At 44.0% G+C, this 27,934-nt stretch overlaps 1 protein-coding gene across 2 annotated transcripts; it reads right to left on the bottom strand.

Moving 5' to 3' along the window:
* On the bottom strand, positions 1–27,157 carry tup (LIM1_Isl and LIM2_Isl domain-containing protein tup). Of its 2 annotated transcripts, none has more exons than XM_043423922.1 (6): positions 25,113–27,157; positions 11,572–11,755; positions 10,038–10,336; positions 2,583–2,884; positions 1,955–2,176; positions 1–1,757 (listed from the first exon to the last, which is right to left on the bottom strand). In XM_043423922.1, exons 1-6 carry the CDS (start codon positions 25,246–25,248, stop codon positions 1,527–1,529), a joined length of 1,374 nt encoding a protein of 457 aa, XP_043279857.1. In that variant the 5' UTR covers positions 25,249–27,157; the 3' UTR covers positions 1–1,526. The 2 variants fall into 2 exon arrangements, with proteins under 2 accessions (XP_043279857.1, XP_043279858.1); XM_043423923.1 differs by having other exon boundaries at positions 1,955–2,161.
* Between the last annotated feature and the right edge of the window lie 777 nt (positions 27,158–27,934).

Below are 27,934 nucleotides of genomic sequence, written 5' to 3'. Positions count from 1 at the left end.
TTGTTTTTTTCTACAACTTTATCAATTTGTTTCGCCACTTTATTAAACCCATACACTTGTGCCGGTATAGAAATATTATACAAATTCGAGAATCGTCCAAACGTAAATCTGCTTTTTCATCAAACGTAAGCAATTTTCAACATGTACATTTACCAGGGGAGCATATTACGCAATTTATGTATATATATATATTTATCTGTATTTACATATAAATTTATTTTTATATGTATTTACTGGTACGATATTTGCATGATGTATATATATGAAAATACATACATACACATAAATATTTAAATAATTAGCGTAACAACGTTTGTTTGTTTTTCTTTTTGTTTGTTTCGAAAAATGGTTTTTATACAAGCAGCACCCAAAACGAAAAATGTTGGAGTAGGCGCACGCGAAATGAGCGCACTTAGAATTACAACTATACACGTAATAATCATTTATTCTACTTTCTTCATAGATTAATGTGTGTTTTTCTCCCATTACGTTCTCGTATCAGTGATTTTATTTCTTTCGATTATTTTCTTTGCCATTCTCATATTTACATATCAGGGCTTTTATACTGCGACTTGGCCGTACTTTGGTATTTTAAATAATCAAATGTTCGAAATCGCTTTTTATACTGAGTTGTATAGAAGATTCTTGGGAACAGAGGGAAAATAAAAGGAGGCGAAAACAACGTTTTTTTCTAGGGCGTTTCCTAGGGTTTTTATGGAATACAGAAATTCGAGGGTTTTTCTCACTGTCACGTAATTTACAGGAATCTTTATTCGACAAATATTCGTATGTAAACTCAATATAAATAGGAATTCATTTATTTATTCTTTTTGATTTCGAACTTCTGGTTTGGCATAGCCAATGATAGAGAATCGCTTGAACTTTAAACGTCAGTTAGCAAGTTTCGTCGCAATTATATTTATTTTCTGTCTCGTTATTATCGTTCTTCTCGTAACATTATTAAACTGTACATGGCGATGAAATTTCGAGACCTTTCTCTATGCGCACAAGAGCTTTGATGCTCGGACAATTTTGGATGTGCTTTCGAGACGCTCAAAAATAAGGAACTGCGTGGAACTTGAGGCTTGATTTCCATTCTTTTTCGAACCACAGAAATTTCGTTTGTTTTCTCTGCGCTATTTACATTAGAGATTCGATAATTATTGAAAAACGAAACGGTTTTTTATTCTCCGTTCTTTATTATTTTTGTGCTTTGTTTGCTTTGTCCTTGTTTCGTTCGTGAAAAATGTTTTGAGGGAAGGGCACATTTTCGGTTTTGCGAAAAAACTTTTCGATTGACGGAAATGGACTACTTTCTTCAATTGTCAGTGTGTCAACTCGTGTCAACCTTTGAGTTATCCTTTCTTCTGAAAACCTTCCAGAAGTTGTGATTTTTTCTTTTCACACTTTCTTTCTTCGTCAAGTTCTGTTTCTTTAATTCTCCTTAATTCTTGCACATTATTTTCTCATATATTATCGACCTTTTTCTTTTCCTTTTATCTACATCTTAAATTCAAAGGGTAACACTATGGACTCCGCGTCTCGTGGTGCAGCGAGTCGCTGTCACTCTCGAGGTAAGTTACGTAGTGATCGTTACTGTCCAACCCGTGTTGTCCCATGTCGTTTGGACCACCGCCCTGGTGCAGCGGCTCTAACGGCTGCAGCGAACCACCTCCGCTCCCATCGTTCATCGGACCGCCTAACAATGCAGGCGGTGGATGCTGGGGCGGACTTCCGTGCAAATCGTAACCGTGCATCTGCCAAAAATCACATGAAAATCGATCGTCACTTGCGACGGCTCCAAAAGATTGACTAACTTTACACGTTTTTTCCGTTGAAACTCGGATATATTTTGGTCCACGAATATGCTCGGTCAAAAGTCGACGAAAGTCGCTCCTTTCTCAATGACTTTTTAAACGATCTTCATCATTTTGAGAATATGTTGCTTTCTTACCTGGGATACTAAATGGTAAAAAGGCGGGGCGTTCGGATCGAGCCTGTCGAGGTCCGGGTGCGACACAAAGTCCGAAAGTGCCTTCCAGGGCGGTTGATAAGCCTGAACCTCGAGGGGCGTCATGCTTATTGGGCTCTCGTGTCTGACAGGACTGCTGGCGACCATCGGGATCCCGTGCATACCACCAAAACTCAGCTTTCGCCCGTCCTGTAACGGGAAATACTTCGTAGCGTTAAACGCGCACATTCGTGAATTTGAAAAATTACCATTTGTTTTCATTCTTTCATTATTTTGTCACGGATATTTCGAAAAAAAAATATTACGATCGGAGTAAAGCTTCATATATCTGAGAGGAAGTTGAACATTTTCAAAGTCCTTTTGGAATTGAACAAATTTTTCTGTCGAACGATTTCGTGAATGCTGAAAAAAGGACAATAAATACTCAATTTCCTCGTTCATTTTCGATTGAAACAATTTTCTCGAGTTTCTCGAAACATTTTAGCAAATTCCGGTAAATAAACTGTTGGTTCGCCCTTTTCCAAAGTGCGTCGTTACTTGGTAGGATTTTTCACAATTGAAAATCGAAAAGGATATAACGCAATGCTGCAGTGTTCGAAGGCCAGCTTACCTTTTCCTGTTGCATTTGTTGCTTCATCGCGATTGTTTTTTTCTTGTCCTTGCATCTCTTGTTCTGGAACCACACCCTGATGACCCGGGGACTGAGGCCGGTCATTTCGACGAGTTGTTCCTTCATGAGAGCGTCGGGCCGAGGATTCGCGGCGTAACACGTTCTCAGTGTGTGCAATTGTTTTTCGTTTAAAACTGTTCGCACCCTCGTAGGTTTGCCGTCGGAACCGCCGCCGGTCTTGTGCCCACCGGAGCCGCGAGGCCCGCTCAAAGCTTTGTGGGAACCGCTTTCCGATCCCGAGTCTGTCAATTGAGATGCGAACGATAAATTAGCGCTCGATTAATCTTTCGAGACGTAATAATTTAAAAAAAAAAATATGAAATTTCATCGACCGATGAGTACGATTATTCAATAAAAATTTTAGCAATAACAATAACTATAAAAACATCCATTAATGCTAATCGAATGAGCTCCGTTCGAGGTGAACGCGCCATAAAAAATAAATTGTTTCGTCAAACGTCGTCGATGATTAATTATAACGATCGTCAATGCGCCTATTGACTAATCTGCAATCTCAGAAATGATCGCGATCGTTCGAGCACTACTTTTAATCCTTTTACATGAACCGCAGCGGTGCGCGCAGCCCGTTGAAAACGCACTGTGTCTAACGAGCCGCTATCATCGCCGATATTTGATCAATCGTATAGACTTTATCTTGTAACTTATATCCGTTCTGATAAGAGACGGCATTAAAGCTCGACGAGGTAACAAATAAATGTGTATATCAATGGATATTTCATTGGTGGGAATGAGGCAAAATAAAAGCGTTCGTATATATATGGAAACTCAACTTTCGCAATGTCCGGCACGTGAGTAAAATCGCTCAACTGGTTGGAGGCCTCGACGTCGGCAACGCGAAATATTGAGCTAGGATAAACGGCTGTGAATTACTGACGACGAAAATGAAATGGAAAACAACAACCCGCTGGATTATTCGGGAACGATTTTTCGGAGTCAGGGTCGTTCGGACTCGTTGCGACGAATGAAACTTTGCTTTTCGAAATTCGTTGCTCCCCCGAGCCCGGGCTTCGAATCGATGACAACGAGAATTATAATTCGAGGGCCGGGGATGCCGAATTTTCGCATGCTTTCTCTCGTGTACTCGCTATTCTTGACAAGATTCGTTATCGGACGGAGGAAAAGCGCGCGGAGCAAAAGAGGGCAGCGAGACGAAAAAAGGGTAATCCTGGCAGACACGAGCGAAGGGGTCGCGGGGCGGAGTGCAGGAAAGAGGGACGGTCCAGTGCGGGCATAAGGCAAAAGACACATGTGCGGGGACGCGCATATGTCTTTATGCACGTATTCGTATGTATGTGCACGCGAAGAAGCGATTTGTGGCTCCGAAGGATGGAAGATGATTTTTTTTCGCCTTGCCGCGCGCGACGGAAGGTCCGGTCACGTCGTGACGTCGTGTTCACGACTATTTACCTTTGGGTAAAAACAGAAGGCCGCGAAAGAGGCGGCTCGCGCGCCCAGGATAAAAAGGCCAAAGAGACCAAACGGAGAAGATGAAGCAGAAGAAGACGAAGAAGAAGAAGAAGAAGAAGAAAAACGAAATCCGGAGCTTATCGCGTCCCGCGAGTCCTAACCAAATAGCGACCTCGGAAAGTTGACCTCGAGGTGAAAAAAATAAAAGAGAAAAGAAAACAAGCCGCTGATCGAAAAAGAGAGACGACGAAAAGCACCACTTTTTTCAACTCTGTTGAGAATACGCGCGGCAGGAGAATGGGCCGCGGGGAGGGAGCGGCGTGGCGGGGTTGGGGGGGGGGGGGGGAGCAGATTTAAACACCCAAAGAGAAATACAAGTAGGTGGACGTAGATACATACGAGTCTGTGAATATATATATATATACGTACATAATATCGAACGGATTTGAAGCTGCATGGACGCGGTTTCGAGGAAAAAACGATAAAGTCGAGAGGAGACCGTAAACGAGAAATGGCGGATGAATTTTTGTCGTCAGCTGCGTTAACGATTTTCAGAATCTCCTCGCGAACGTATTGAAATTTTTCCACCCATAGATTATTTTCTCCTCTATCGCTGAAAACGGAATCATCGTCTTATCATAGGCTCACATCTGATCGGTGCACTCGTGCAATTTTATTATCAGATTTTCCCGATCGTGCCCCCTCAGTGCGCTGCATCCTCGATCTTACTTAGACCCGCTCTCCGATTCAGTCTCGGATCAACGGAGCTGAAGCTCGCAGAACATTATTTCGATAGTAATTTAACACTATTGCGATTCTGCCATTGGAATAATATGATCGGATCGGTGAAAAATGGGCCTGTCGAATCGTCGATTTTTTCATGCCTCGCTCTCTACTCTCGTGCTCAAGCTTTAATGAGATTTTCTAATCAACGTCGCGAACTCTCGTTATAATCTCCTTGGAAGAGGATCATCTATTTTAATTTCGTATTAATTTTAACTTGGAATGCTCTATATGCAACGAAATCGTTACACGATTCTGCGGATAAGATTATACGAAATGCGGATACCGATCGCACGAGTTTCTCACGATAATAAGGCGCGTATAGATATACGTGCGCAGAAATTTGTGTCGATCCGGACTGCAAGAGGCTCGTAACGCAAACGCGATATCTTTTGGACTTGGAGCACATAGTTTGCGCGGTATGCGCGTTGTACGCTCGGTCCTCTTCGTTCCCGATATCTTTCTCTGTTTGACCGAAAGCCTCTATGAGGACACGCGCGGTGTGCGGTGCTCTCGCGGCTCACCATCAAAGGAGAAATGCCGCCTTTCCACGCAATGGACACAAGTTTCTCTCTCGCTCTCTCTCCCTCTCTTCTTTCCCCCTTTTCGTTCAAAGTACGCTCTCGTCGCCTGATCCCGCGACCAAGTACGCAATCGATGCGAAACACTTCGCATTTAACTTCGTACCAACGACCAATATAAATTGTTAATTTAAAGAAATATTGTCGCTGCGACGCATCGCGGAGCAGGGCAAAAGCTTGTCCAAAGGTTCGAGCGCTTGAAACTTTTGAAGCTTTTGCGACGCGCCCTGATGAAAATGTTCGGGAAAAATTGATCGAATACATTTGCACACTCTGTCGCACAACGAAAAGTAAAAATTTACCAAAAATTTCGATATTTTTTTGAGATTTTATTAATCTGGGAGAAGTATGAGCGCACCTTGCCGAGTCTCACGATATCGAGTGACTAAACGCTCCCACTTTCAAATAAATTGCAATACTCGAAGCAATGAAACCGCGCGATTGGCATTCGCCAAAAGCAGTTTTTTTAGTGAGACAAAAAAATTGATTGCCCGCTTTTCGATGGGGAAGAAAATTTCGACGCTGCCATTGAAAGTAATGCGGTAACGAAGCCTCGCTCGAGCGATTACTTTCTCACGTTCACAATCCAGATCGATATTGCGATAAACGATGTTTGCTCATTTTTTTCGACTATCAAGAACGAGTGCTCGAAACTTGCTTGTAGATTCGTAATCAGCGGCGCTCCCTTTGTTTCATTTTTTTCATTTGGTTTTGTGAGAACATTGTTTTGTCCCGATCGAGTGAAAGTGATGGCGATAAAAAAACCGGGGCAGCATTGGCCCCCTTGGAAATTAGATACGAAAACCTCGGAAAGTTATCGTTATAAAAATTTGTCGTCGGCGTTGAAAAAACGAAATTTGTTTAGAATAAGCGGTGGATCGACGAGCCGCTTCTGATTTCGCGGCTCCGTGCCGCCATTCAACGCGACCGCCTGTTCCCTTGCATAATTTATATAAACGCGTATGCCGAGTGTCGCATAAACGAGGAGGATAAAACGGATTATCCTTGATCTCTCGCGACTTGGAGCTCGATTCTTCCTGGCCGCTGCATTATCCCCATACCCACGTATATCGATACAATCCTCGCACAAACATAATATCGATATATTCTCGAATGGTGAAAATAAATGAAATTAAAAAAAAAAAAAAAAAAAAAAACGTGTAATTCGTGAGGATCGAAAAGAGAAATAAATAGAAATCGGGGGGAGCGACTTAAAAATTGACGTTCTCTATAGAGAAATAAATAAAAAAGAATAAATAAGAGAGAGAGAGAGAGAGAGAGAGAAAAAAACAGATACGCCGGAGTTCAGAAGCAGAAGTAGCAGCGGTGCAACAGTAGTTGGCAGGTTGGTGTCACATTTGACACCTAATATCCTCGTCGTAAAAGACTGGTCCGAACGACCCAGCCACCTTCGACACGTATCCTCGTATATTCAGTCACGGCAGCGTCTTTACGCATCGGCTTAACCCTTTTTTCTCTCTTCTCTTTATAATGTATAATATCCGTGCATACATATATTTATATTCGCGTATGGGACATTTCATGTGGAATCGTCACGTTTTTAACACGCCTGCGAATCATTTCCGGCGGAGTTTCGTTCTCGTTTATATCCAGGATTGGGAATCCCTTTTCATTCGAATTTCGCTCATCGCGAACGCACATTTTTTCGATACCAGCGCGTCCTCGAATCCGGGAATTCGTGCGACGAAATTAGGCGTTTGAGGCTTCGCTATTCGCGGTTCGTTCGAAACTTCTGACCGTCCCGGCATCCAAAAACAATTAAATTCCTTGCAACTTATCTTCATACGCACTGAGGAAACAGATTTGCAGATTCTTCAAAAAGTTTACGCGCCGCCCGCGGACGATCCGCTTGACCGCATCGACGCTTCCGGTCGCTAAAGACGAAGAAACTCTCCCTCGCTCCCCCGATGAAAATGGACCTCGGACAAACTCGATGAATTTATCCTCGGAACGATTGATTTCATTGAAAAAATGCTGATTTTTTTTTTTCTCACGATATTGATATTTGGACAAGTTTTCCATCAAGCCTCGACGTTTTGAGTGAAGCACCCCATACGAAAGCGGTCTGTATATGTTGTTTACGTAAATATAATGCAAATATCAGTATATTGGTATGTACATAATATATGCTCCTATACATACAGAAATGTGTGGATAGTTTATTACTTAGCGATGATGAATAAGGCATTCTGGCCTTTCTTTATTTTTATTATCGTGTCTCGAGAAAATTCCACGAGTTCTTCTCTAAATACGTGTTCGTTCAACGTATATATGCCATAAAAATGTGAACATAATTGTACGTGCGCGTGTGTGTGCGCGCGCGCGCGGGTATCGCTTCCCCGGTTACCTTTTGCTCGACGTTCTACACTTGCCAAGACAAACAACAATAGCAAACGATCGTGATAAAATGGAGAAATATTGAGAAGTGACCAGTTATTCGTTTTTTTTTTTTTTTCAATTTTTTTTTCTCGTTCCCTCCTTATCGTTCGAGCAAAAAACCGAGCGTGTGTCAAACGTTTATACAAGAATTAACGCCTCGTCGGTCATTTTTTTTTCATTTGTTTTTTTTTTTTTTTTTCATTACTGCTTCTGAAATCACGCGCGACTTTTTTTATTTATTTATCATTTTCTCTCTCCCCCGGCAATAATCTCACTTTGTGTATGTTATCGATTGAAAGGTTTCGGAAATTAGTGACTCGCGCGCGCGCGCGCGCGCTTGGCGCTCGAGATCACTCCGAGCCTCAGAATTCGTCACGGCTTCACTCGGGTCCCAACGAGCCAAGCGCATATTCTAGCATTGGTCTCGCGCCAGCGGTAACCCCCTTCGAGTGATCGAGAAAATCCTGCTTCAGGCTACGACTCTTGTTCGACATCGGATCGCGGACGATCGAGAATGAGGATCGAGCCGAGGGCAAAAAGTCGATCTTTTCAAAAGAATTGATTAGAAAATTCGTCCTCGTTTTTTTTTTTTCAAATATTAATACGATTTGCGCAGGCGTATTTCGAAGAACGTTGCCACAGATGTTGGCTCGCAGGGGAAAAAACATTTTGAGGTCCAAATGCGAACATTCGAAGGGCTTTCATTCTGATTGATCTTGTAAAACGTTGTTGTACCCTTTGGGAACGAGCAAAGCTCGTCGCACAACAAACAAAAGGGATGCTATAGCTTCGTAATACCGAATAATCCCGGTCAGTATGTTCCACGCGGAGCAGTTATGATTCGCTTTGTAGTTATTTTCGTAGGGATTTTGACTCATCGGCTCGGTCAAGCTACCTATTTATATATAGTCAGCTGAGGAACGAGAGCAAGGGATTTCGGGAGCTTCAATTATCAACACCCAATTACACGGACCCCGGTGATCCTAACTCAACATTTCCCAGACTCCAAATATACCAACGAACCGCCTTCGTTACCTCCCTCCAATCCTTTACTCTCCAGACATTTTAATCCTCCGACGCAATGCAGCCTCATAATCGCACGAGAAACCAGCATTACACAGTTTTTTATACTACACATTATTCGTTGTTTTCACGTTAAAAATCGTAAGTTGATCCCCATTTTTATGCAAAAATACGTTTCCACGGTTGAAATAATCGAGTTTGAACCGGTTAAGGACGCGATCGAGATCACCAGGTCGAATCCAACATTCTGGCCTGAAATTTTTATACGATGTAGATGAATATTTGACGTGACGATTAGCAAAGTTTGGGCTAGATTAACCGTCCAGTTATTTTTTCATTAAATTGCAAAGCCGAGCGTTTTGTGGCACCGAATATAAATCGTTTATTGGAAAAAGATGGACCGGAAGTGCCATCAACACGGCTTTTCTAGCCCAAAATCCGAGATTATTCATTAAAAAATCTACTTTAAGATAAGTGGGCCATTAAGAATTTGGTAAAAAATTAAAAAATCGTAAACACACGAGATTTTTAAGAAAACAATGTTACAAAAAAGTTTTCATTTCCGGTTGAAAATTGTGAGAACGACGAAGTAGTATTAAAAAAATATATAATCTATGGAGAATACTCCAGAGTCGTTCGACGATATAATTTTTTCACTTTTCCCGAATTACTGTGCTGTGAGATACTTATTGTGTGTACCGGTAATTACGCTTCTTTAAATCGATAACACGAATATTCAACGCCGGTAAACGTAATAAATCAGAACAGCAAGGAGTAAAATAATTTTGGGCTCTTTTTTCGACCCCGAAGTAATGATCGATCGTCCTTAATCAGCGCGAAATAATGTGAATATCTTTTTTAAAAAATCGATAAATATTGACATGGAAAGTACAAATTGGTATGTTGCGAGCGATCTGATCGAGTGCGAAAGAATATTGGGAATTTCGAAAGCAAAGCTTTTTGATCCAGTTTGATCGATAATAAAAAAAGCCCCATCAACTCGTTCCTGCCAGCTTCGACTGACCGAGCTTATTCTCGCAGCCGGTCAAACGCTGCCCGAAAATAGAACTTTGACGATTCAGACATAAATCACTTGTCACGTGTGTACTCTTGATAAAAACAGGCGAAAATTTTAAATTCACAGAGACAGGAATAATCAAGTTGTAAAATAAAAACTCACCCGAGAGAGATCCGTCGTTGGGATGGAGATGATGATTGTTGTTGGTGAGAGAAGCGTTATTGTTGTTCTCGTTGCTGGGTGCGGTTACGGTACACAATTTACCACCCTCGAGTACGTCGTGGTCGTGTCGACAGAATAAACCGTCGTGTCGTAATGCAAACTCATCACCGGTCGTCAGCCGTCTCATGCAGGCCGAGCAACGAAAACACTCGATGTGATAAATCTTGCTCTTGGCTCTCATAACGTAGTCCGTTTTGCTGAACGACTGACTGCACTTGTCGCACTTTGCACCGAACAAACTGCGCACACATTTGTGAATATCCGTGCAAGAGATTAAAAAATCATTATTCCTCATAGCTTTGCAGTGATATTTTGTTCTATTTCAATTTATTTTTCAACTTTTTGAAAGACTTTTACGCTAAGCTATTTCATTCGAGGATACGTATATAAATTGATAATTGAAAAAATGATTGATCGAATATTGATACGCCGCAGTAGAACGAAATACCCGATTCGCGTTAAGTTATTCTGTTTTATACGAGCGATAAACATTCATCTTTGAGGAATCATGAATATTAAATGGCCCCCGTCACTTAACGCGTGCACCAAAACAGAAGCCACCGCGAATGACGTTTTAACGAGTAAATGATTGAAATGACGTAAGGAAATAATGTGAAATTATTAGAGACATAAACGTGGCACAAATCGAGTATAAATTTAATGGGTTTTAATGGTGAGCGAATATCGGCGCATATTTGACCGTACATATCTGTATATCTGTGTGTGTGTGTGTGTCGTCTCGTAACTATAAAACGTGTCCTCGTTTTCCCCTGGCGCGTTTCATTCAAACTGTACAAGACAGAAACTAACAAACTGCACGTCCGCGCGCCCGTCACTCTTCCGTCTCGTTTTTATTTTCATTCGTTTACTTTTTTTTTTCTTCTTTCTTTCTTTCTTTCTTTATTTCTTTCTCACTTTTTCTCTCTCGCGCTTTTTACTCGTCACTCTTTTTAACTCTCTCGCATTTTTTCACTCCTTTTTCTCGCGCACGCGGAGTGTACTACGCTGCTTTTTCCGCTCGCTTTACGTTCCATCTTTTTATTTTCACAATTCTTTCTTTCATTCCCCTCTGACAGTAGATTTATCCGCCTGTCTATCGGGCAACGATGCAACCCTTTAACCGGATACGCGCGTCGACTTCTTGTCGCTTCGACCTACCGGCGAATGATCGATTTAAATAAACAGAGACGAGCCTCCCTCTCTCTCTCTCTCTCTCTCTCTCTCGGGACACACACGCACACATGAAATTTTATACTTTTTCTTGCTCGTCTTACTCGATTTCGAAAAAAACTCGTACTCGGAGGCGGAATGAATTTGTGACGAAACAATGAAAATTCGCGGATATTACATCGCAAATGGATTCTTCCCTTTTTCCTTTCATTCATAAAATTTCTTTCGAGATATTTATTCTGACAACTCGAGTGAAACTGCTATAAGGGATTTAATGAAATTTGTAAAATCGATAAATACGCACCTAACGTAATCACGCTTGCAGTACGTCTTGCCGTCGCGTACGAAACACGTGCAGCTTTCGTCGAGAAATTGCTTGCATTCGGCGCACTTTAGGCAGGCCGCGTGCCATTCGAGATCGGGCGCTACCCTCAGAATCCACTGATCGTGAATTTCTCCACCGCACCCGACGCACAGCGAACTCTTTCCTGCAGATACAAATCATTTATTTAGTTCCCTCTTTTCACTGGATTTAGGGAAAAACACACGCACATTTATGGGGAGTTTTTCGTTGAAGGATTCGGAGCTTGGAATCGAAGGACTCGGGATTCTCCACAATTCGTAGCCCTTAAAAAAGTCTTCTTCGCTATAACTAAAGATTCGGTAGAGTCTCGAGACGAGAACACTGACAGCCGTGTCTCTCGCCCGCTTACCAGAGACTCACTCGCGTACATTAACTCTGAATGAAGTTAACTCCGACGGTGGTTTTGTACCGACGAACAATGTGCTGAATATTCAAAATTCACTGCTCCAGATTTCGAATTCTTTATTCTAGAAATTGCACAGTTTTGACCACGTACGTTAACAAAGCTCAATTGTCGGAGCTTTTTTTCTTACTCTTTTACAAACCTCGAAATTTCCTTGAAATACAAAAACTTTATTCAAATATTTCGCAAGTTATATCCAAGTTTTTCAGGCATCATGCGAAGGGACTATTCGGATGAAGATTTTGGCCCATTTTGACAGGGAGGTAGCGAGGCAACGACGCTGCTATTCATGACTCAGTTATGGAATAAAGCATTCTCAAAAATTCCCGCATCCTCGTTTTTTCATATTTGCCTTAAGGCGGTCTACCAGTCGTACGATCGGTAAAAATTCTGCACGGTTCAATCGTAGGGGCTTGTTATCGCAATGAAAATACCAGGGACACGTTATTCGCCAAAAGAAGGCGGAATTTTAGCACGTAATCATAGAGCTCTATCATAATTGGTCCTTGCTTTGGATAATAACGTCGTCATGTTAGTTTTGCTCCTTAAGGAAGTTGAGGCCGTACAGTCATTTTTTAACCCAAAAGTTATGACCTGTACCTTTCAAAAGTTTGGCAATGTTGCATACACTTTAAAGAAGAGTCGGGAAAAAAAAGACGAAAAACTGGTGAAAGCTCAGTCGAAAACACGGACGGTGACGATCCTAGTCTCAAAAAACTGCACGAGAAACAGATTATTATTAATATAATCTCAGCAAATCTCTTAACAAATCTGAAAAAATTGACATTATTCGGCAAGCCTTGCTCATGTTGCCCAAAAAATTTCATATTTTTAGCATCACCTTTAACAGAGATATCATTGAATGTGTCTTAACTCCCACAAAGTTACATGTTATTTGGCCCGAATTGTTATTGATTTTTCTCAGCAACGACGCTCCTAAACTGTTTGAAAATTTAGCTGATTTTTTTTACACTTTACTTTATAAGATGGATCGGTTTAAAAGCGACGACATAATTTTCTTTCTAATGCCTCAACTTCCTTAATTCCTGCAAGTTGTAATTATATTTTCAAACAAATACGAACTGTGTCACGAGCCGTAAGGCGAAGAAAAACCAATCGAGAAAACCAGTTAGCCGCAACGCGGTGTATTTACTGGGACGTAATTACCCGACCGTTTTTCTTAATTACTTCAGTCGATCTTATCGCAATTGGACTATTATTTTGGATAATAATTTATCATTTTTACACGAGACCTTGCCACAGTTCGACATACTCGGTATTCAAGAATATATGACGGAAGATTCAACGGAATCTGGCTAGAGAGAGATTTTCAATTCATCAATTAGAGCATTTTTCGAGAGTTTTTTGAAATCATTTCGTTGGACTCCAACTTTGCGAGCTTCAGCGTCATGGAATTTCATTTCACCAACCCAGTGAAAATCGATCAACAGACACAGGTGCACAAGAGTACTCTATGCAAACAACGAAGTCAAACGAAATATGAAAAGATGAATGAAAAATCGATCGATCATTAAAGTACGAAGATTGAGTAAATATTAAGGAAACGAAGATTCAGCATATTTCTCTACATTCTAGAGGCGCGCGTTTGCATTTGAATAATCTTGTGCCTCGCGACAGAGATTCCCAAAGATCTGAAGGAAAATCCCCGTTTCCCAAGTCTCCCTCTCTCCTCGTGTTTCTCTCCCTCGAGTCCGAGAGGAGGCGTACAAGCGCGAGACACGTAGGCGGCGCGTTCGGAGATGATGATTTCGCAAAGCTCACAGGGATTCCGAGGAGACTCCACCCAGAGGGAATCGCTCGCGGCGCGCGCATTTTCTCTGAAAAGGTGGTGGGCACGGGGATTCCGGCGACGAGAATCCTCGGTGGGAGAGACGGGGACTCGACGAGGAGAGGAGAAATCCCTGAGAGCGTTGAGAGAGAGTGCGCACGAGGATGAACGCACTGTCGCGGCGTCTGCGTTGTGCGTCGGAGCTCACGGGGCGCACGCGTCTCACCCTCGACCCTTCAGTCCCGAATGACATCGTCGCCGCGACTGCGATTCCTTATTCGTCAAATAATATCGTTTCGACCATACTTTGGCTCAGGCTCGTTATTCTTATCGCGCTTTTGCATCGTTACAGAGCCATTTTTCATATACGAGACTTTTCGATCGAGTCAAACGCGCACGAGACAAATCTCGAGCAAAGATCTTCCGAGGACATTCCGCGGAGCGTGCCTCGAAAATGGTGCTCAGAATCCCGGAACCCGATTCCCGATGAGTTTGCTCCCGAGTCCCCGATAAATTGGCACTTACGATCGAGCATTTCTCCTCTCGCGCGCGCACGGACTTTCGCGATCACTCGCTCACCAGCAATACTTTTCTCACGATTGGCTCTCGCTTCCTCCGCGCGGAGCTGGAATCGGGGATGCCAAACTTTAGGAAACGTTGATCCCAAAACAGTTGCGCTGGAGTATATCGGAGAAATCGGAGCGAAAAACGAAACACACGTACGTAGACTGTAAGATTAAAGGAAAAGAAGGAGAGAAGAATGAAAAAAGGAAGAGAATAAAAGAGCTAAAAGTACGGGGAACGGGGGAAGAAAAAAAGAGACGAGCGTAAAATAATCGCGAGAAATAACACGGGCAAGCGTTTTTTTTACAAGACGTGAAACTTGTTCGAGGATTTGGAAACGTTCGGCTAGCACGGTGGTCGTTGGAGTTCCACGATATCGCATCCGTATACATACAAACCCATTTTCGTATGTGTGTCGTGTGTAGCTTTCAAATAAAAAGGCGTAAGTCAGCTGATTTAACTCGAAAGGCTAACGCGAAATGCTGCTTTTAGTGCTTTCTCCCTCGGAATATATATCCGTGTGTACGAAGTACCTATACGTACTGGTAACGTGGTAGATGCTCTCGCGGCTGCCGCAGATTTGGCCGATCGGCTTCTCCCTTTTTCCTTGTACACGATCTCCCGGTCTCCGTATCCTACTATATTGTTATCGACAAAACACGAGCCGAGCACAGTCACTGGCATGTTTTTCTTTCCCGATAAATTATACGCCGCGCGGTGAAAAATATACAGCGTGTCAACGGTCCTCATTATTGGACTATTTATCCCGGCGGTGTATCCCCTTAATTCTCAATACTTTCAATTTTTATCGAATTTATAAACTCACCGGACTGTCCCACCGCGCTGAATAATGTCGATTAAAATTCATCAGCATTTTAATCGCTTGCCAGCGCGGCCGGTACTCTTTCGACGGGAGATGGCGCGGAGCGTTGACATTTTTTTCGGCTCCTCGAAACTTTGGTGCAAATATGACGAATCGTTTGTCCAAAATATCCCTCTTTTTTTTTCTCCACTCTCGCGGAGACGGACGAAATTTTCAACGTTTTTTCGATCCTCCAATGGCAGCGGAGCCCGAAACGATTTCTCGACAGTGTGCCATATCTGTCAGAATTGAATTTGTGGCGAAGTCAAAGAAAACTAAGCCCATCGGTCGCTGAGGTCGAGGGTCGCGGAGGCGGGCTCATGGGACACGGAATGTCCCATACGTTCGTATATATACAGAGGGAATCGTGCACGCATTTGTGGATTTGTATATGTATATGATTGGGCTGACCACCGTGAAATTTCTTTCCGCTTGTACAAGGAAATGAGATGAAAAAGGGATAAAGAGGGAGAGAACGAGAGGGACCGGGAGAGCGAGAGAGAGAGAGAGGAAGGAGGCTTGGGGAGGCGGAGAGGGAAAGAAGGACAGGAGTCGGTGGCGGTGAGGGCAAGTTCGGTCAGGATCAAAGGAGATCGAACGAGAGTGTTGGCGGCGTCCCATTAGCTTCCAACGACGAGACGACCACCTCGCTCCGTGTCTTCCGAAGAGCCCCGGATAGGTGTGTGTGTGTATGTCGTACGCGACATAAACCGAGCGAGAAGGAAGGAACAAGCGATTCGAGGCAAGTTTGTACGCGGGAGAGAACGAGCAACGCCGAGAGGCTAAATGAGCGAAAGAGAAAGTGAGTACGAGAAGGAGGAGGAGGAGGAGGAGGAGGAGAAACAAAAATCAAAAGTGAGATAAAAAAGCGAGAGAGGAAACAAAGTACAACGACGAGGCAGGAGGACACGAGTTGCTCCTGAGGAGCAAGAATATGTAGACTCGCTGTGCAAACAAATTTCCCTTTTTATAATAATAATACTATATATTTGTATAGGTGCGTGCTACAAAAACGAGCAAAATCTAGCATTGCCTCGTTCCTTTAAATTCCTCAAGTTTTTTATCATTTCGTCTTTCCTACTATTTTTTTTATTTTTCTTCGTTTTTTTTTTTTTTTTTTTTTTCCCCCCCAACAAACCGCCGCTTTAATTCCAAACGGATAAAGTTTTTGCGCAGCCTTTCGATACGCGCCGCTTTGAGAGAGCACGTACATCGAGGATAAGGCGAAAGGGTTGAACCTGTCGTTTGCAGAATATTTGCCTTTGTGGTTACTGCTCATGTAGACCGAACACAGGCACCGTTCGCTCGTACTTTATAACGAGGGGATCACGCCACGATAGTATTATATAATTAAGGGCATTACCTAACCCTTATCGCAACCGTAATGATTCAGCTATTAGCACGTGCTTAGATCCACATTTATATAAAGCCATGCGGAGGATGAAAACGCCTGTGAAAAGGGTTGATGGATTGTTTTTTATCAATGAAAATAACCTAATCGATTTATCGGAATTTTCAACACTTTTATTACTCCGATACGCGGATATTTGCGTTGGGAAAATGGTCAATGTCAAAAAGTTTACTGACAAGTGTGATTGTTCCTAATGGAAGTTTCACCGCGAGACATCAATTCGAATGAGAAATAAATCCACGATTAATGCCATCGTGGGCTGCTCTGAACGAGCTAAATTTAATCGAATTTTCGAGGTTCCTATTATTTACAACGGAATTACATTACAAAGAGAGGAAATACTAGTGGGAAAATTTTTTTACGAAAAGGATAGCTCGTGCGTAAGAAGGAAGACAAACGAGAAGAGAAGAAACGAATGGTGGCGAGAACGACGCCGAGCCGCGTGTCGTCGATGTCTGCTTGGCAGCTCAGAGAGAAGCCGACCGGGTGTCTCCCGCGCGTTCCTTCGGTATTTCATTAACACCTTTGCTAATTATTTTCCTCCTTTTTCTCTGACTCTTCTCTCTTATTCCTTTGCTCCCGCTTCCATACCTCCAGCCCATCCGCATCTCCTCCAATTCATTCGACGCTCGCTTCCCCCCGCGATGGAGAGATTTCATCTCGAGCTTCTTTCGTATACGATGTACTAATATCCGGGAATCAAGATTTTGTCAGATGACGTTTATTGCCCGACGCGAACAGCTTCTCAAATTGACTCATAGATTTGCACGATCTTTTCATTCTTCTCTATTTCTCTCTCGTTGCCTGCTCGGCCTCTCATCGCCTTTTGAGCAGCTATTAAAAATTTGTCGCTTTTCGTGCGCGCGCGCGCGCGCGCACACGGTGTGTCTTTCCACGATCGAACATGCAATTGTTGATTTATCACCAGACCTTTGGCAGTTATCGTTGTTCGGGACACAATCGGAGTTTTCCAACGGTTGCGTGACCAGACCGCGCGCCTCCAATTCTTGATAATAGTTATTTTTGCACGTGCCATTTTTTTCCCATTATCGCAATTACTATCGACCGTGTTGAGCCTCGCCTGCTGATCTATTGCCGTTTTTACCCACACTAGGGAGCAAAGAGTCGCTGAAAAGTGGTCAAACGTTTGAGTCGACTGGACAAAAGTTATTTCAACAAATTTGAAGACGTTGGAAAAAGCCAATTTTTCTTTCCCTCCTTCCTTGTGCAGGACAAACGAGATCGATCCGTAATCAAGAGAAACGTTTGATTTTCGTTCAACGTCATCGAACAAGATTTCTTGGCGAAGCCTCCAAGTCTTTTGAACCATAAAATGATTCAGTCACGCGTATGGCGACTGAAAGAAACTTATAAAAGTGCGTAAAGCCACTGATGATGCATATGAGATCATTAGCGGTGAGCATCGGACATTCTCCGATGTTTTTTTGTCGTTTTATTGTCCTTTTGTACCTTTTTTTCACGACTCTTTCCCCCCGTTTTTCGTTTTCGTTTTTTTTTTCTTTTTTTTCGTCTTCTTCTTTCGGGTTGCGATAACGAAAAACGAGTCATCGTCGAGAGATGCAGGACCGGGCGCGTCTTCTCGTGTGTCGCGGACATTTGGCTTCTCTCTCTCTCTCTTTCTCTTTCTCTGACGCCTTGTTGTCGCGACAGGGGAAGCGGGGAGCAGGGAACCGAGACAAACGAAAGTTATGGCGGTTAGAGTTGCGCGTTGCGCCAGAGACACGCGACTCCGAATGAAATATATCTATTTATACGCGCATATATACGTGTGAATTTCGTATTTTCCTTAGAAAGGAAAGAAAAGTAAGACTTTGGAGAAAAACATTTATCAGACACGTTTTTTATTAAATTGATATTAATCTACAGATATTTAATCGTAACACGAATGAAAATCAGCCCCGCACAATGTTTGGTGCTGGCTAATCGTGAAAACAAAACGATACGCTTTCGCGTGAGATTCCAAATAATTTTCTACAAGGTCGAACAACGTTAATTCGCATAAAAAAGCGTCGCTTTTTCCTCACTTTTCATGAAAAAAAAAAACAAAAAAAAAACAAACAAAAAAGAGAATCCCGTGGAATAACTATATTCGATCGCGTCGTTTTTTGTGGCTTCAAAAGAGAAGCACGAATGTCCGCGCGCGATCGAGTTTTTTTCGCGCGCGCTTAAAGCAGCAGCAGCTCGTTTCGATTATAGGCAGAGAGCGAGAGATTGAGAGAGAGAGAGAGAGATCAACGGGACGCACTAAATTTAGGATATGTACATGCCTAAATGACCGACAGAACGATCGAGGATGCGAGAGGGAAGGAGCGAGAGCAACAAAGATAGGAGCCCAGAGGAGGAGGAAAACGAGAGGAAAGATGTCAGTCTCTCCTCCTGGAAGACTCGACCGCAACGCAGAGCGATCGTTCTTTAATGTAACGTTCGTATATTTCTTGTTATTTTATTTTATTTTAATTCGAATATGTGTGTTTGCTCGTTTTATTTCCGTAGCTCGATTCGGCATCTTTCTTTCTCGTTCGCATGTTGTACCATAGCGTTCGATATCCACCGGACGAAATTTATGTAGGTGTTGGCCGTGGCTTTTATCAGCAGCCGGCATTCCTGTGCGTCCAGAGAGCCGGCGCCCTGGCGTCGCTCCCCCAAGAGCAGGTTCTAATTCGTGCGACTCTTCTCTTCTGACTCAGTCAGTTCCTTCTCGCTTTTACAGCTCGCTCGCTCACTGCTTCTTCTTCTTCTTCTTCTTCTTCTTCTGACACTTCTTCACTCTATCCATATCTATATCTATATTATTCTCCTTCTTTCGCACTTTTTTCACCTCCTTCTCAGCGTGTGTTTCGTTACCGCAAACCTCCTCGCTCCTTTTTCTTCTCTCTCCCTCTCCGCATCCCCTAAACTCGTTCCTTATCTCGCTCCTCCCTTCACCCTCCTATTTTGCTCGCCGCTCCGCCGTTGACCCCCCTCGCTATCGTTTTTCTCTTCTCTTCAATTGCTTTTGTTTCGGGATTCTATACTTGAGGGTATTCCGTGAAAGAGCCGAAAAATCATCGCGCCCCGCGCGCATTATTTGCGTACGTTTTCCTATCGCACTCTCCCGTCCACGTGGCTCGGGGTCGCTTCTCAGAAATCAACACTGTTTCTGTTCAAATCCCAAAGTATCGCAATAAGCATTGAGCGAAAAAAAACCGGAATGTTGGCCGACATTTGTCGCGAATTTAAGGGACTCTTTTTTTATATATCTCACTTCCTGATGCGCTCGTATGCCCGCAACGATGCTACGACTACCCACAAGCGACTGTTACGACGTCGATCGAAGGAATGCATTCGCCAGACGAGAATTTCTGATTGAGGTCAAAAGCTTCACTGAATTCAACGGTTTTTCATATAATATGAAACTCGTGGAAATGCGACGATGCCCCAACTAATGGGGCTTCGCAACATTCGCTCCTCCGCGAGGATCCTGATAAGAAATTATTGAAACGAAGGAATATCAGCAGCGATTCCAATCGCGCACGATATACGCATTACACATATTTCCGCATGCAAATGTACAATTATGAAAAAAGGAATATTCTCGACAGCGTCGAACAACCAACTCTCACTCTATCTTTCGCGCTTAAAAAACTGAGAAGGCAGTTCCCGTGAGGCTACGGAGCCAATTAGTTGCGATTCCCTATCAGTGGAAAACAACGAATTGTCCCCGTTCCTTGTTACGTTCGTAATCGTACACGAATGTGTGTGTTTTCTTGGGTACACATTCTCGCATATACTCGAGTTCCGTACACCTTCGTCGATCTTCCTCCCAAGAGCGTTCATATGTGCACACGGTTGGGCTTATTCTCGTAATGCCCGCCCACGATCTACCCTCAACTCGACTACAAGCTCCCAACCATGAGAATTTGCCCACCGGATTCTCCGGACGAATATGAAAAATCAACGTTGACGGTAGAGAAAGAAATATTCGCGGGATTGCTCAGAGGATTTTGAGAAATGACGATCCGAGGATCTTGCGTGTTCGCAAATGAAAAAAAATAACGTTTTTAAGGGCTCGTTCGAGATAATTCATCCGAGAAATTGCGTTCTCGAAAAGGAAAAATCGCACTTGACGACCAACTCGAATTGAAGCTCTCAAATTACGACTCGAAACCGTGCTATTTCAATCGTTAATTGCTTTTGCACGATGATCGATGGCATGGATTGGTTGATGCTTAATTTTTTGTGGTTGATAAATGCAGCATGAAATTGATATTCTGGCGTTATCAAAATTTACTGTTTTCCACAAACGTTTCTGTACGTCGATCGAAATATTCATTCAATCGAGAACATCGACAGTGGAATTTGAAATTTTGAATTCGTTCCAATATTTTGGAGTCTGTGATATTTTTTCGTGACGTCATTGGTAATAGGTCTTGGTTCCATCGTCCTCGAAGTAGCTGAGCGTAGAGAGACGTATTAAGTGCGAGTACTCGGAGGCAACGAAGAGGGTAAAAATGTACGGATTATCCGGGACTTAGCTTTCCGAAAACAATTAAACGTTTTCGTTGCCTCTTGACGATGGTAATTGTATATGCGCTGCGGTGGATGATATAAATCGTTGTATATGGCAATTGAAACTTACACTTTTACGATCTCTCCACGGAGGCTCGTTGACCGACGACATCTCTTTTGAGCGCCTCGGTTTAAGGGAATATAAAAAGTTACGGGGTGAAAGAAAAAAAGGAGAAGCGCAGAGAGAGGAAAAGAATGAGTGGCGCCTGTATATGGGGATGGTCAGCAACACCGTAGTACAACAATTGTGCATGCAGCGCCGCAACGTCCTACCAAACTGACCAGTGAGGTTTCAAAGGGAGGGAGAAAAAGTGCTGGGGAGTAACGAAGAGGGCGGTCAGGGCTTGGCTCTTTCTCTTTCTCCGTCCTCTTTCCCTCTCTTCGTCTTATTTTCTTTCTTCGGTCCTTTTTTTTCCATGTGTTTCTTCACTCGTTTCTTTCTCGTCATTCACTTTTCATGCTTCTTGTATTTTCTCTTGTTCCGGCTTTCTCTCGATTCGTGTTCTCTTCATTTTACGTTTCGTTCTTTCGCCTTCCTTATTTCTGTCTTTGATTCTTCTTCTTTTCTTTTTTTTTTTAATTTTCTCCGATTTTCTTTATCATCTTGTCACTAGCTTTGTTCATGCATGTTCGACTTTTTTTTCCATACTTTTCTCGGTTCTTCTCTCTTTCTGTTGGTGCTCCCTTTCATCCCTCCTTTCTCCCTCCTCTTTCTTCCGTTACTTCTCGTTTTTCACCTTCTTCCTGTCTCTCTGTGTGTGTGTGTCTCTCTCTCTCTCTCTCCATACAGAGCTCCCGAGATCGAGCGCTGGCGCCAGAGTTATTTACCCAGAGGAATCGATAGGCCTCGGTGGTAATCTCGTATCATTAGTGAGCCTTGATGAATAGAGAAGTGAAATAAAAAATCAAGCGGAAAGGAGCTAGAAAGAGGAGAAAAAAAGGGAGAGAGAGCGATGTAGAAAAAACTTCACTTTCGGGCCTCGAGACAAAAAAGGTAACGACCTTAAGGACGCGCTCTCTGTACCTCAATAAATCTTTCGCATCGTTTATTATTCTTATCTCCGTTATAAATCTCGTTGCGTCGTTGCGAAGCCTAAATTCTTGAGTACACGCGTCACTAACCCATCGAAATTTTGCCATTTTCTTCGTGCTTTTCCCAATTCAGTTTCAATCGTACTCGACGGCCACTCGACGGAGTGGAAAATTTTCAAAATCGTTTCAGCCGTTCGCTTATTATTTTAATCATGCGCAATTTGCTCATTTACAAGCTCGCCCCGACGTTGACATAATCGCGATTTGCTCGCTGCCCGTCGACATTTTTCATCATTCGTATATTCCATAAACTCACAAATACGAGAATAGATTACGATTTCAATTTCAATGACTAATCAGTCTTTGTGCAGAACTACAATTAAACAGGATTTTCGCATTATTTCAGGCACTGCCGTTCGATAGAAATGATTTATTTTGTCTCGTGCTATTTAGAATTCATTATACTTACGGGAAATCGCGACCGCGAAATAATAAATAAGAAAACACAAAATTTAACGAATTATTCATTCGCTAGTTTGTCGTTCTATAAATTGTTGGAACGTGACGAAAGTTATGCTGCCACTTAGATTTTCTTGTCTAAAAACATTCCGAAATCAACGATCTCAGTTGGAGGTGTTGAAGACCCCTCAATTCTGATCTCTCGTTGTTCACATTAAGCAGGCTTTTTGAGCAAATGAGCGACCGAGTGTTTTCGAGCTTGAACCAAGTATCGTCAACTCGAGTATCCTGGGACTCTGAAGAATAATAAATTTTCATGTTTTCGCGTATACTCCCGGTGCTGGATTTTTTCTCGCTGCGTGGCCAACCTTCGCATGTTTTTGTCAGACCCCCGAAGATCGTCGCTCGCGGCCACGCTTTACTGAGCACTTGCATTTCCGCGAGGGCCCAGAAAAACTGAAAATCTCGAGCGACAAGAGCGACTGCATTTTCCTCGAATTTTCCCTTTGAAAATTCAATGAGAAATTCAGAAAACGGGCTTCCGCTGGCCGGTCGATGCCCGGAGTCGCGAACGGCCCGCGGCAGGCAGCGATTCGAGTGCCGGCGAAGCGGAGATCAACTTGGGAAATCTCTTAAGTGGAATTTCCACAGCACCCTCACCATTGCACTGTCGCGAAAAATTGGACGACTTTTTCTCGCTCCTGCTGCCGCTCTGAGCCTCCTATTTTTTCAAACTCCCATTTTCCCCAGCGTCCCATTTTCCCCTATTTTCTCCCCTACATCTATTGCTATACGACAATCGACGAGCAGAGTTTGGGAAGAGCGGGGAATAGGCCTAATTCAATTGCACCAGGACGAGTCGTTCGCTGACTCTCCGCAAACACTCATGATAATTCAATCGAGAACCCACCCTAATGCTCTATGGCGAACCCTCCTACGCGTGCGGTTCTTTTCACGTATATACGAGCGATCGCGCGCCCGCGCGCTCAACGTGTATTATACCAATAATAATAATTGAAGTTAAAATAAATATTGAGTGGCGAGATAAAGGGAAAAGTTGATGAAACGATAACGATATTAAAATCCCATAATAATTATAAATTTATTAATCACGGAATGAAATAGCGGTTATTTATTATTGGTTAGACGATAAACCGCTAATTAATCGCGCTGTACCGAGCCTTGTGCTCTTATACTCGTCGGGGATTGTTCGAATCTCAAAGTATTTCATCGATTCAATTGAGTAATGAACTTTTAATTAACGACCTCAGTGCCCTCGATAGTTTATCGATAATTTCTCATTGTTCGTTGGCCTTTTGACACACGATAATCGATACACGCGATGAGGATCAATTATTCTCTGTAACTTTTTGCCCAAAATTAGCGTCCGTTCGATTGATCGAATGGAATTTTCTCTCGACGCTTGTGAAACGTAATTGCAGAGTTTAAAGCGTTGAAACCGCGCGAGAAAAGTTTACTCAGGAATGACGAGTAACACGGTTAAATGGCACGTTTTGTTCAATCGATCGGCCCACAGTGCGCGAGGGTGAATATTTTTTTGTCTATTCTCCACTGAAAAAAATATGGTCGTTGCATAACACTCCATGCGGAATTTAGTATTTACAAAGTGGACTGGTTACGCGTCTTCGTGCAGCATCTTCCCACTTTAATGTATCGCCACGTCGAGCGCGATAACATCAGATACTTAAGGGAGCACACCGACCGCACACGTCACAGCATCCCGACTCATGCGTTGAAGCCAACCGTGCATGTGCCACTGTTTCATTGCGCAAAGTCCTTGGGAATGAGTACACGGACGAGCCGTAAAGTACCGAGGGGGAGCTCCGGAACGGTTCCACCTAATCTTTCAATGAGAACATCTGCACCCCGCACTTCTAATCGGCTGATGATTTCTAACCGATTGAGAGAGAGAGAGAGAGTGAGACAGACTGCGAATGGAAGATCGCTAAATTCGTCGGCATCGTGTCTCGCGAGAGGGGCGAGTCTTTTCGAACCCTCTTTTTATCCGCAGGACCTTAAACTAAGTCATCCATAACGGGGGGGGGGGGCGATTCGTCGATTAGAAAAGATCGGAGGAGCAGGAGGACTCGGCGGGTGTGGGGATTTTGTTGAAAATGCAGAAAAGTGGATTCTCCGTTGCGCAGGTTATCGGATGAGGAATAAACAGATTTGTGCACACCTCCGTCGGCTCGTCGCGGGTCTCGCGAGCCGATCGGAGTCGCAGGCTTCTGCGGGGATGAGAGATTCCGCGTGTGGAGGCCAAAAATCAGTTGTGGCTAGTTCGCATCGAGAGAGGAATGGCGATGAGGGGAAAACCGATTGTGTCATGCTGAGATAATAGGAAAAAAGAAAAAATAATTTGAGTACGTACTTTGGGAGATTGGATCACCGGATTCGTCCCTTATTTTAACCGACGCAGAAATCTTGAGACTTCTCGGTGGTCCTTGAAGACCTAGATGGCCGTGTCCATGGCCGACGTGCCCTCCGACCGTGCCCGTCCGCTGCATCACGCTCGCACCCCCAATCTCGGCAACGATTCTCCCGCCGCCGCCGGCCCTCCGCAACCCGCTCGCTACCCCCTTTCGTGCAATCTTGCCGTTTTTTCTCTATTCTTATGTTCACAAATAAGCAACCTTTCGGGCTCGTTTGGCTGTCGCGGGGGACAGCCTCCAAAATAATGGATAATTATCTCAAACGAGGACGCGAGTCACGAAATATTTTCGTACTTGGTCCAGCGCACAACGAGATTTATGGGCCCGGTCTTATTTCCCCTCGGGCCCAAGTACAATCTTACTTTTCACAAGGCAAGACGACCGCGATCAAAAAAAATCTTCGTTAACGCTCGTCTCTTCCACATTAATCCGAATCGACTCTTATTTTCTTCCCAATTTATTCCAAAACCATCATCCAACCCTCTTTTCGCACAATCCTCGTTTCCTTTACTCCCCACTTTTTACAAACTCCCTTTTTCACGAATCGAGCATTCATTCCCCTTTATTTTCTCTCCTTCCTTCCCGGCGCCTCTTTCGCCCCCGGCCGGACCACGTGGCACTCGGAAATGACAGTTGTCGCCGGCGCTTCTATCCCCCCTCTTTCATCCCCGTACTTTTCAACTCCTTCTTTCTATCCTTTCGCTTATCTAAATTCGGTTTTTTGCTTGAGGCACTCGGTATACGTCGTATCGTTTCTTGGAATATTCTCCACGTTTTCGTTTCTCCTTGGCGTGCGCTCGTCCGATGTCGCGGCCACTCGAGAGTCAGCCTCCGCTATACTCGGCTCACGAATGTCCGGCATCTGCCGCCGGATACCGACACTTGGACTTTTTTCAATTTTAATATCTCACTCGGGCGAGCGATGCAGCCTCTCAAATGCATGCATACATACATATATATATATATACATATGGGATATATGTATATATATAATATATGTATGTATATAGACAGCGAGAAAGGTGCGCGTACTAATAAAGAGTACGTGAAAACAGTAGCGCGCCTCCTCCCAGCATCGGCATCGGTGATCTCCCTTTTTTTTCTCCTCCTTCTCTTTCGACCCTTCGTTATATTTCGATGTGTAAAAAGTAGTAGGAAAAGCCACGGTATGACACTCGGTGGTACGTCGCGAATTTTCGGTGGGCTTGTTTTTCGTCACTTTTTACGCCCCGTTGGGCACACTTCCGTTCTGCAGCTTCTTTTATTCATTTATTCTGATCCCCCCGCCCTGCTGCTACCCGACACTGTATTTTCCTGTGCTCGATTCCCCGCCCGGCGAATATCCTTTGACGCACGATCGACGAAGAATTTTTCTCGTCGCAGGTGTCACGGGGAGTTTAGCCACTTTTTCAGCACTCGATTATCTCGGAACTTTAGCCTATTCCAAATACCGTGGACATATATGTGAATGCGTCGAGACGAGTGAGACAATTTTACAGCCGCGATGCTTCAGTCCTTCGCTGGGATATTTTTAAATATTTTTTCCAACCGAGGCTCGTAAAAATCTTGATGGAAACATTGTCTCCTCGCTGCGCGCGTGTACTCCACTTCGATTAAACACTTTGTGGCTCTTTTACCACGAGCTTTACCCCCGACACTTTTTAACAGCCACGCACCACCAGCGAGAAGAATTTTGTGTGTATCGCGACGAGCCGGCGATATCGAGACCGTTTTTCCGCTTCAGCAATATTTTATTCGTGACTATGCATATATATATATATATATATAAATATAAATGTATTTATACAGATGAAATGGTGAGTTGCCGTACGTTTGCACAAGATTGAAGAAAGCCCCCCCCCCGGTAAAGAGAAACAAAAACGTGGTCGCGCTATCCTTTATTTATTGTATCGTCAGTCGTTTTAATTTAAGTTGTTATTTACTTGGATAAAAAGATAAACCCCGACGATGTTGACGGCGCGGGGCCCTGAGAGGCACTGACTCTCGCGTCAGTGTGTTCCCCGGCACGTCACACACCGTGCCCCGAAAGCCCGAGAGCGGGACGCCCCAGCGGAAGAGAGAAAGAGTGAGCGAGGAGATTGAAACGAGGGAGAAAACGGCAGATCCGAGTCGGAGTCTCCAGAGGGCGGGACACGGCGGCGGCTCCGCGGGGTAGAATTATCCCCACCACTTTTATTCGGAGGTTCGATCTTTCTCGCGCCAGTTTCGCGCATCCTTTCTTCGCCCCCTTCGCGCAGGGCAAGACGCACGAGAGTCCTTCGCTTCATCGTCGTTCTCGCTCCCCTCCCCCCCCCCCCCCCTCCCCCCGCCCCGCCGCGCCGCCCTCGCTTTCCTTCTTTTTCTCGGTTCTTCGCGGTGCTCCACCTAGTCAACACAAATGTCCGTATCATATTGTATCGTTCGGGCTCCGATCGTCTCTCGACTGCTCAAAAGAGCGAGCGAGAACGCGCCAGTCTCGCCCCCCCTTGACGCCGATTTCCATTCCCCCCTTCCTCCCTTTCGCCCCGGGCGAGACGTCGATTCGGCTTCCACGCCTCCGCGGCTTCCCATTGGATCGGTCCACGAAACCGCCAACAAAATGGCCGACAGCCCAATCGATTCCTCTCCCGCTGTATTCCCCCCGCGCTCGCTGCGTGTGTCGCGCTCCTCGCTGTATACACCCGCGCCGCAGTCGAGAGAGTCTCGCGTGTACGTGTTCGGCATGTGAGAGCCTGCCGCCGAGCACCAGCAAAATCATCGC

The sequence above is a fragment of the Venturia canescens genome, chromosome 7 (genome assembly GCF_019457755.1).
Source record: "Venturia canescens isolate UGA chromosome 7, ASM1945775v1, whole genome shotgun sequence".
NCBI classification, from domain to species: domain Eukaryota; kingdom Metazoa; phylum Arthropoda; class Insecta; order Hymenoptera; family Ichneumonidae; genus Venturia; species Venturia canescens.
This window is presented reverse-complemented; position numbering and strand designations above follow the sequence as displayed.

Coding starts and splice junctions, on each gene's coding strand:
- tup (XM_043423922.1), bottom strand. CDS start 25,248: ATGCAGCGGACGGGCACGGTCGGAGGGCACGTCGGCCATGGACACGGC. Junction 2,885..10,037: donor CAACGACGGATCTCTCTCGG/GTGAGTTTTTAT, acceptor CTCAATTGACAG/ACTCGGGATCGGAAAGCGGT. Junction 1,758..1,954: donor TTTACCATTTAGTATCCCAG/GTAAGAAAGCAA, acceptor GATTTTTGGCAG/ATGCACGGTTACGATTTGCA.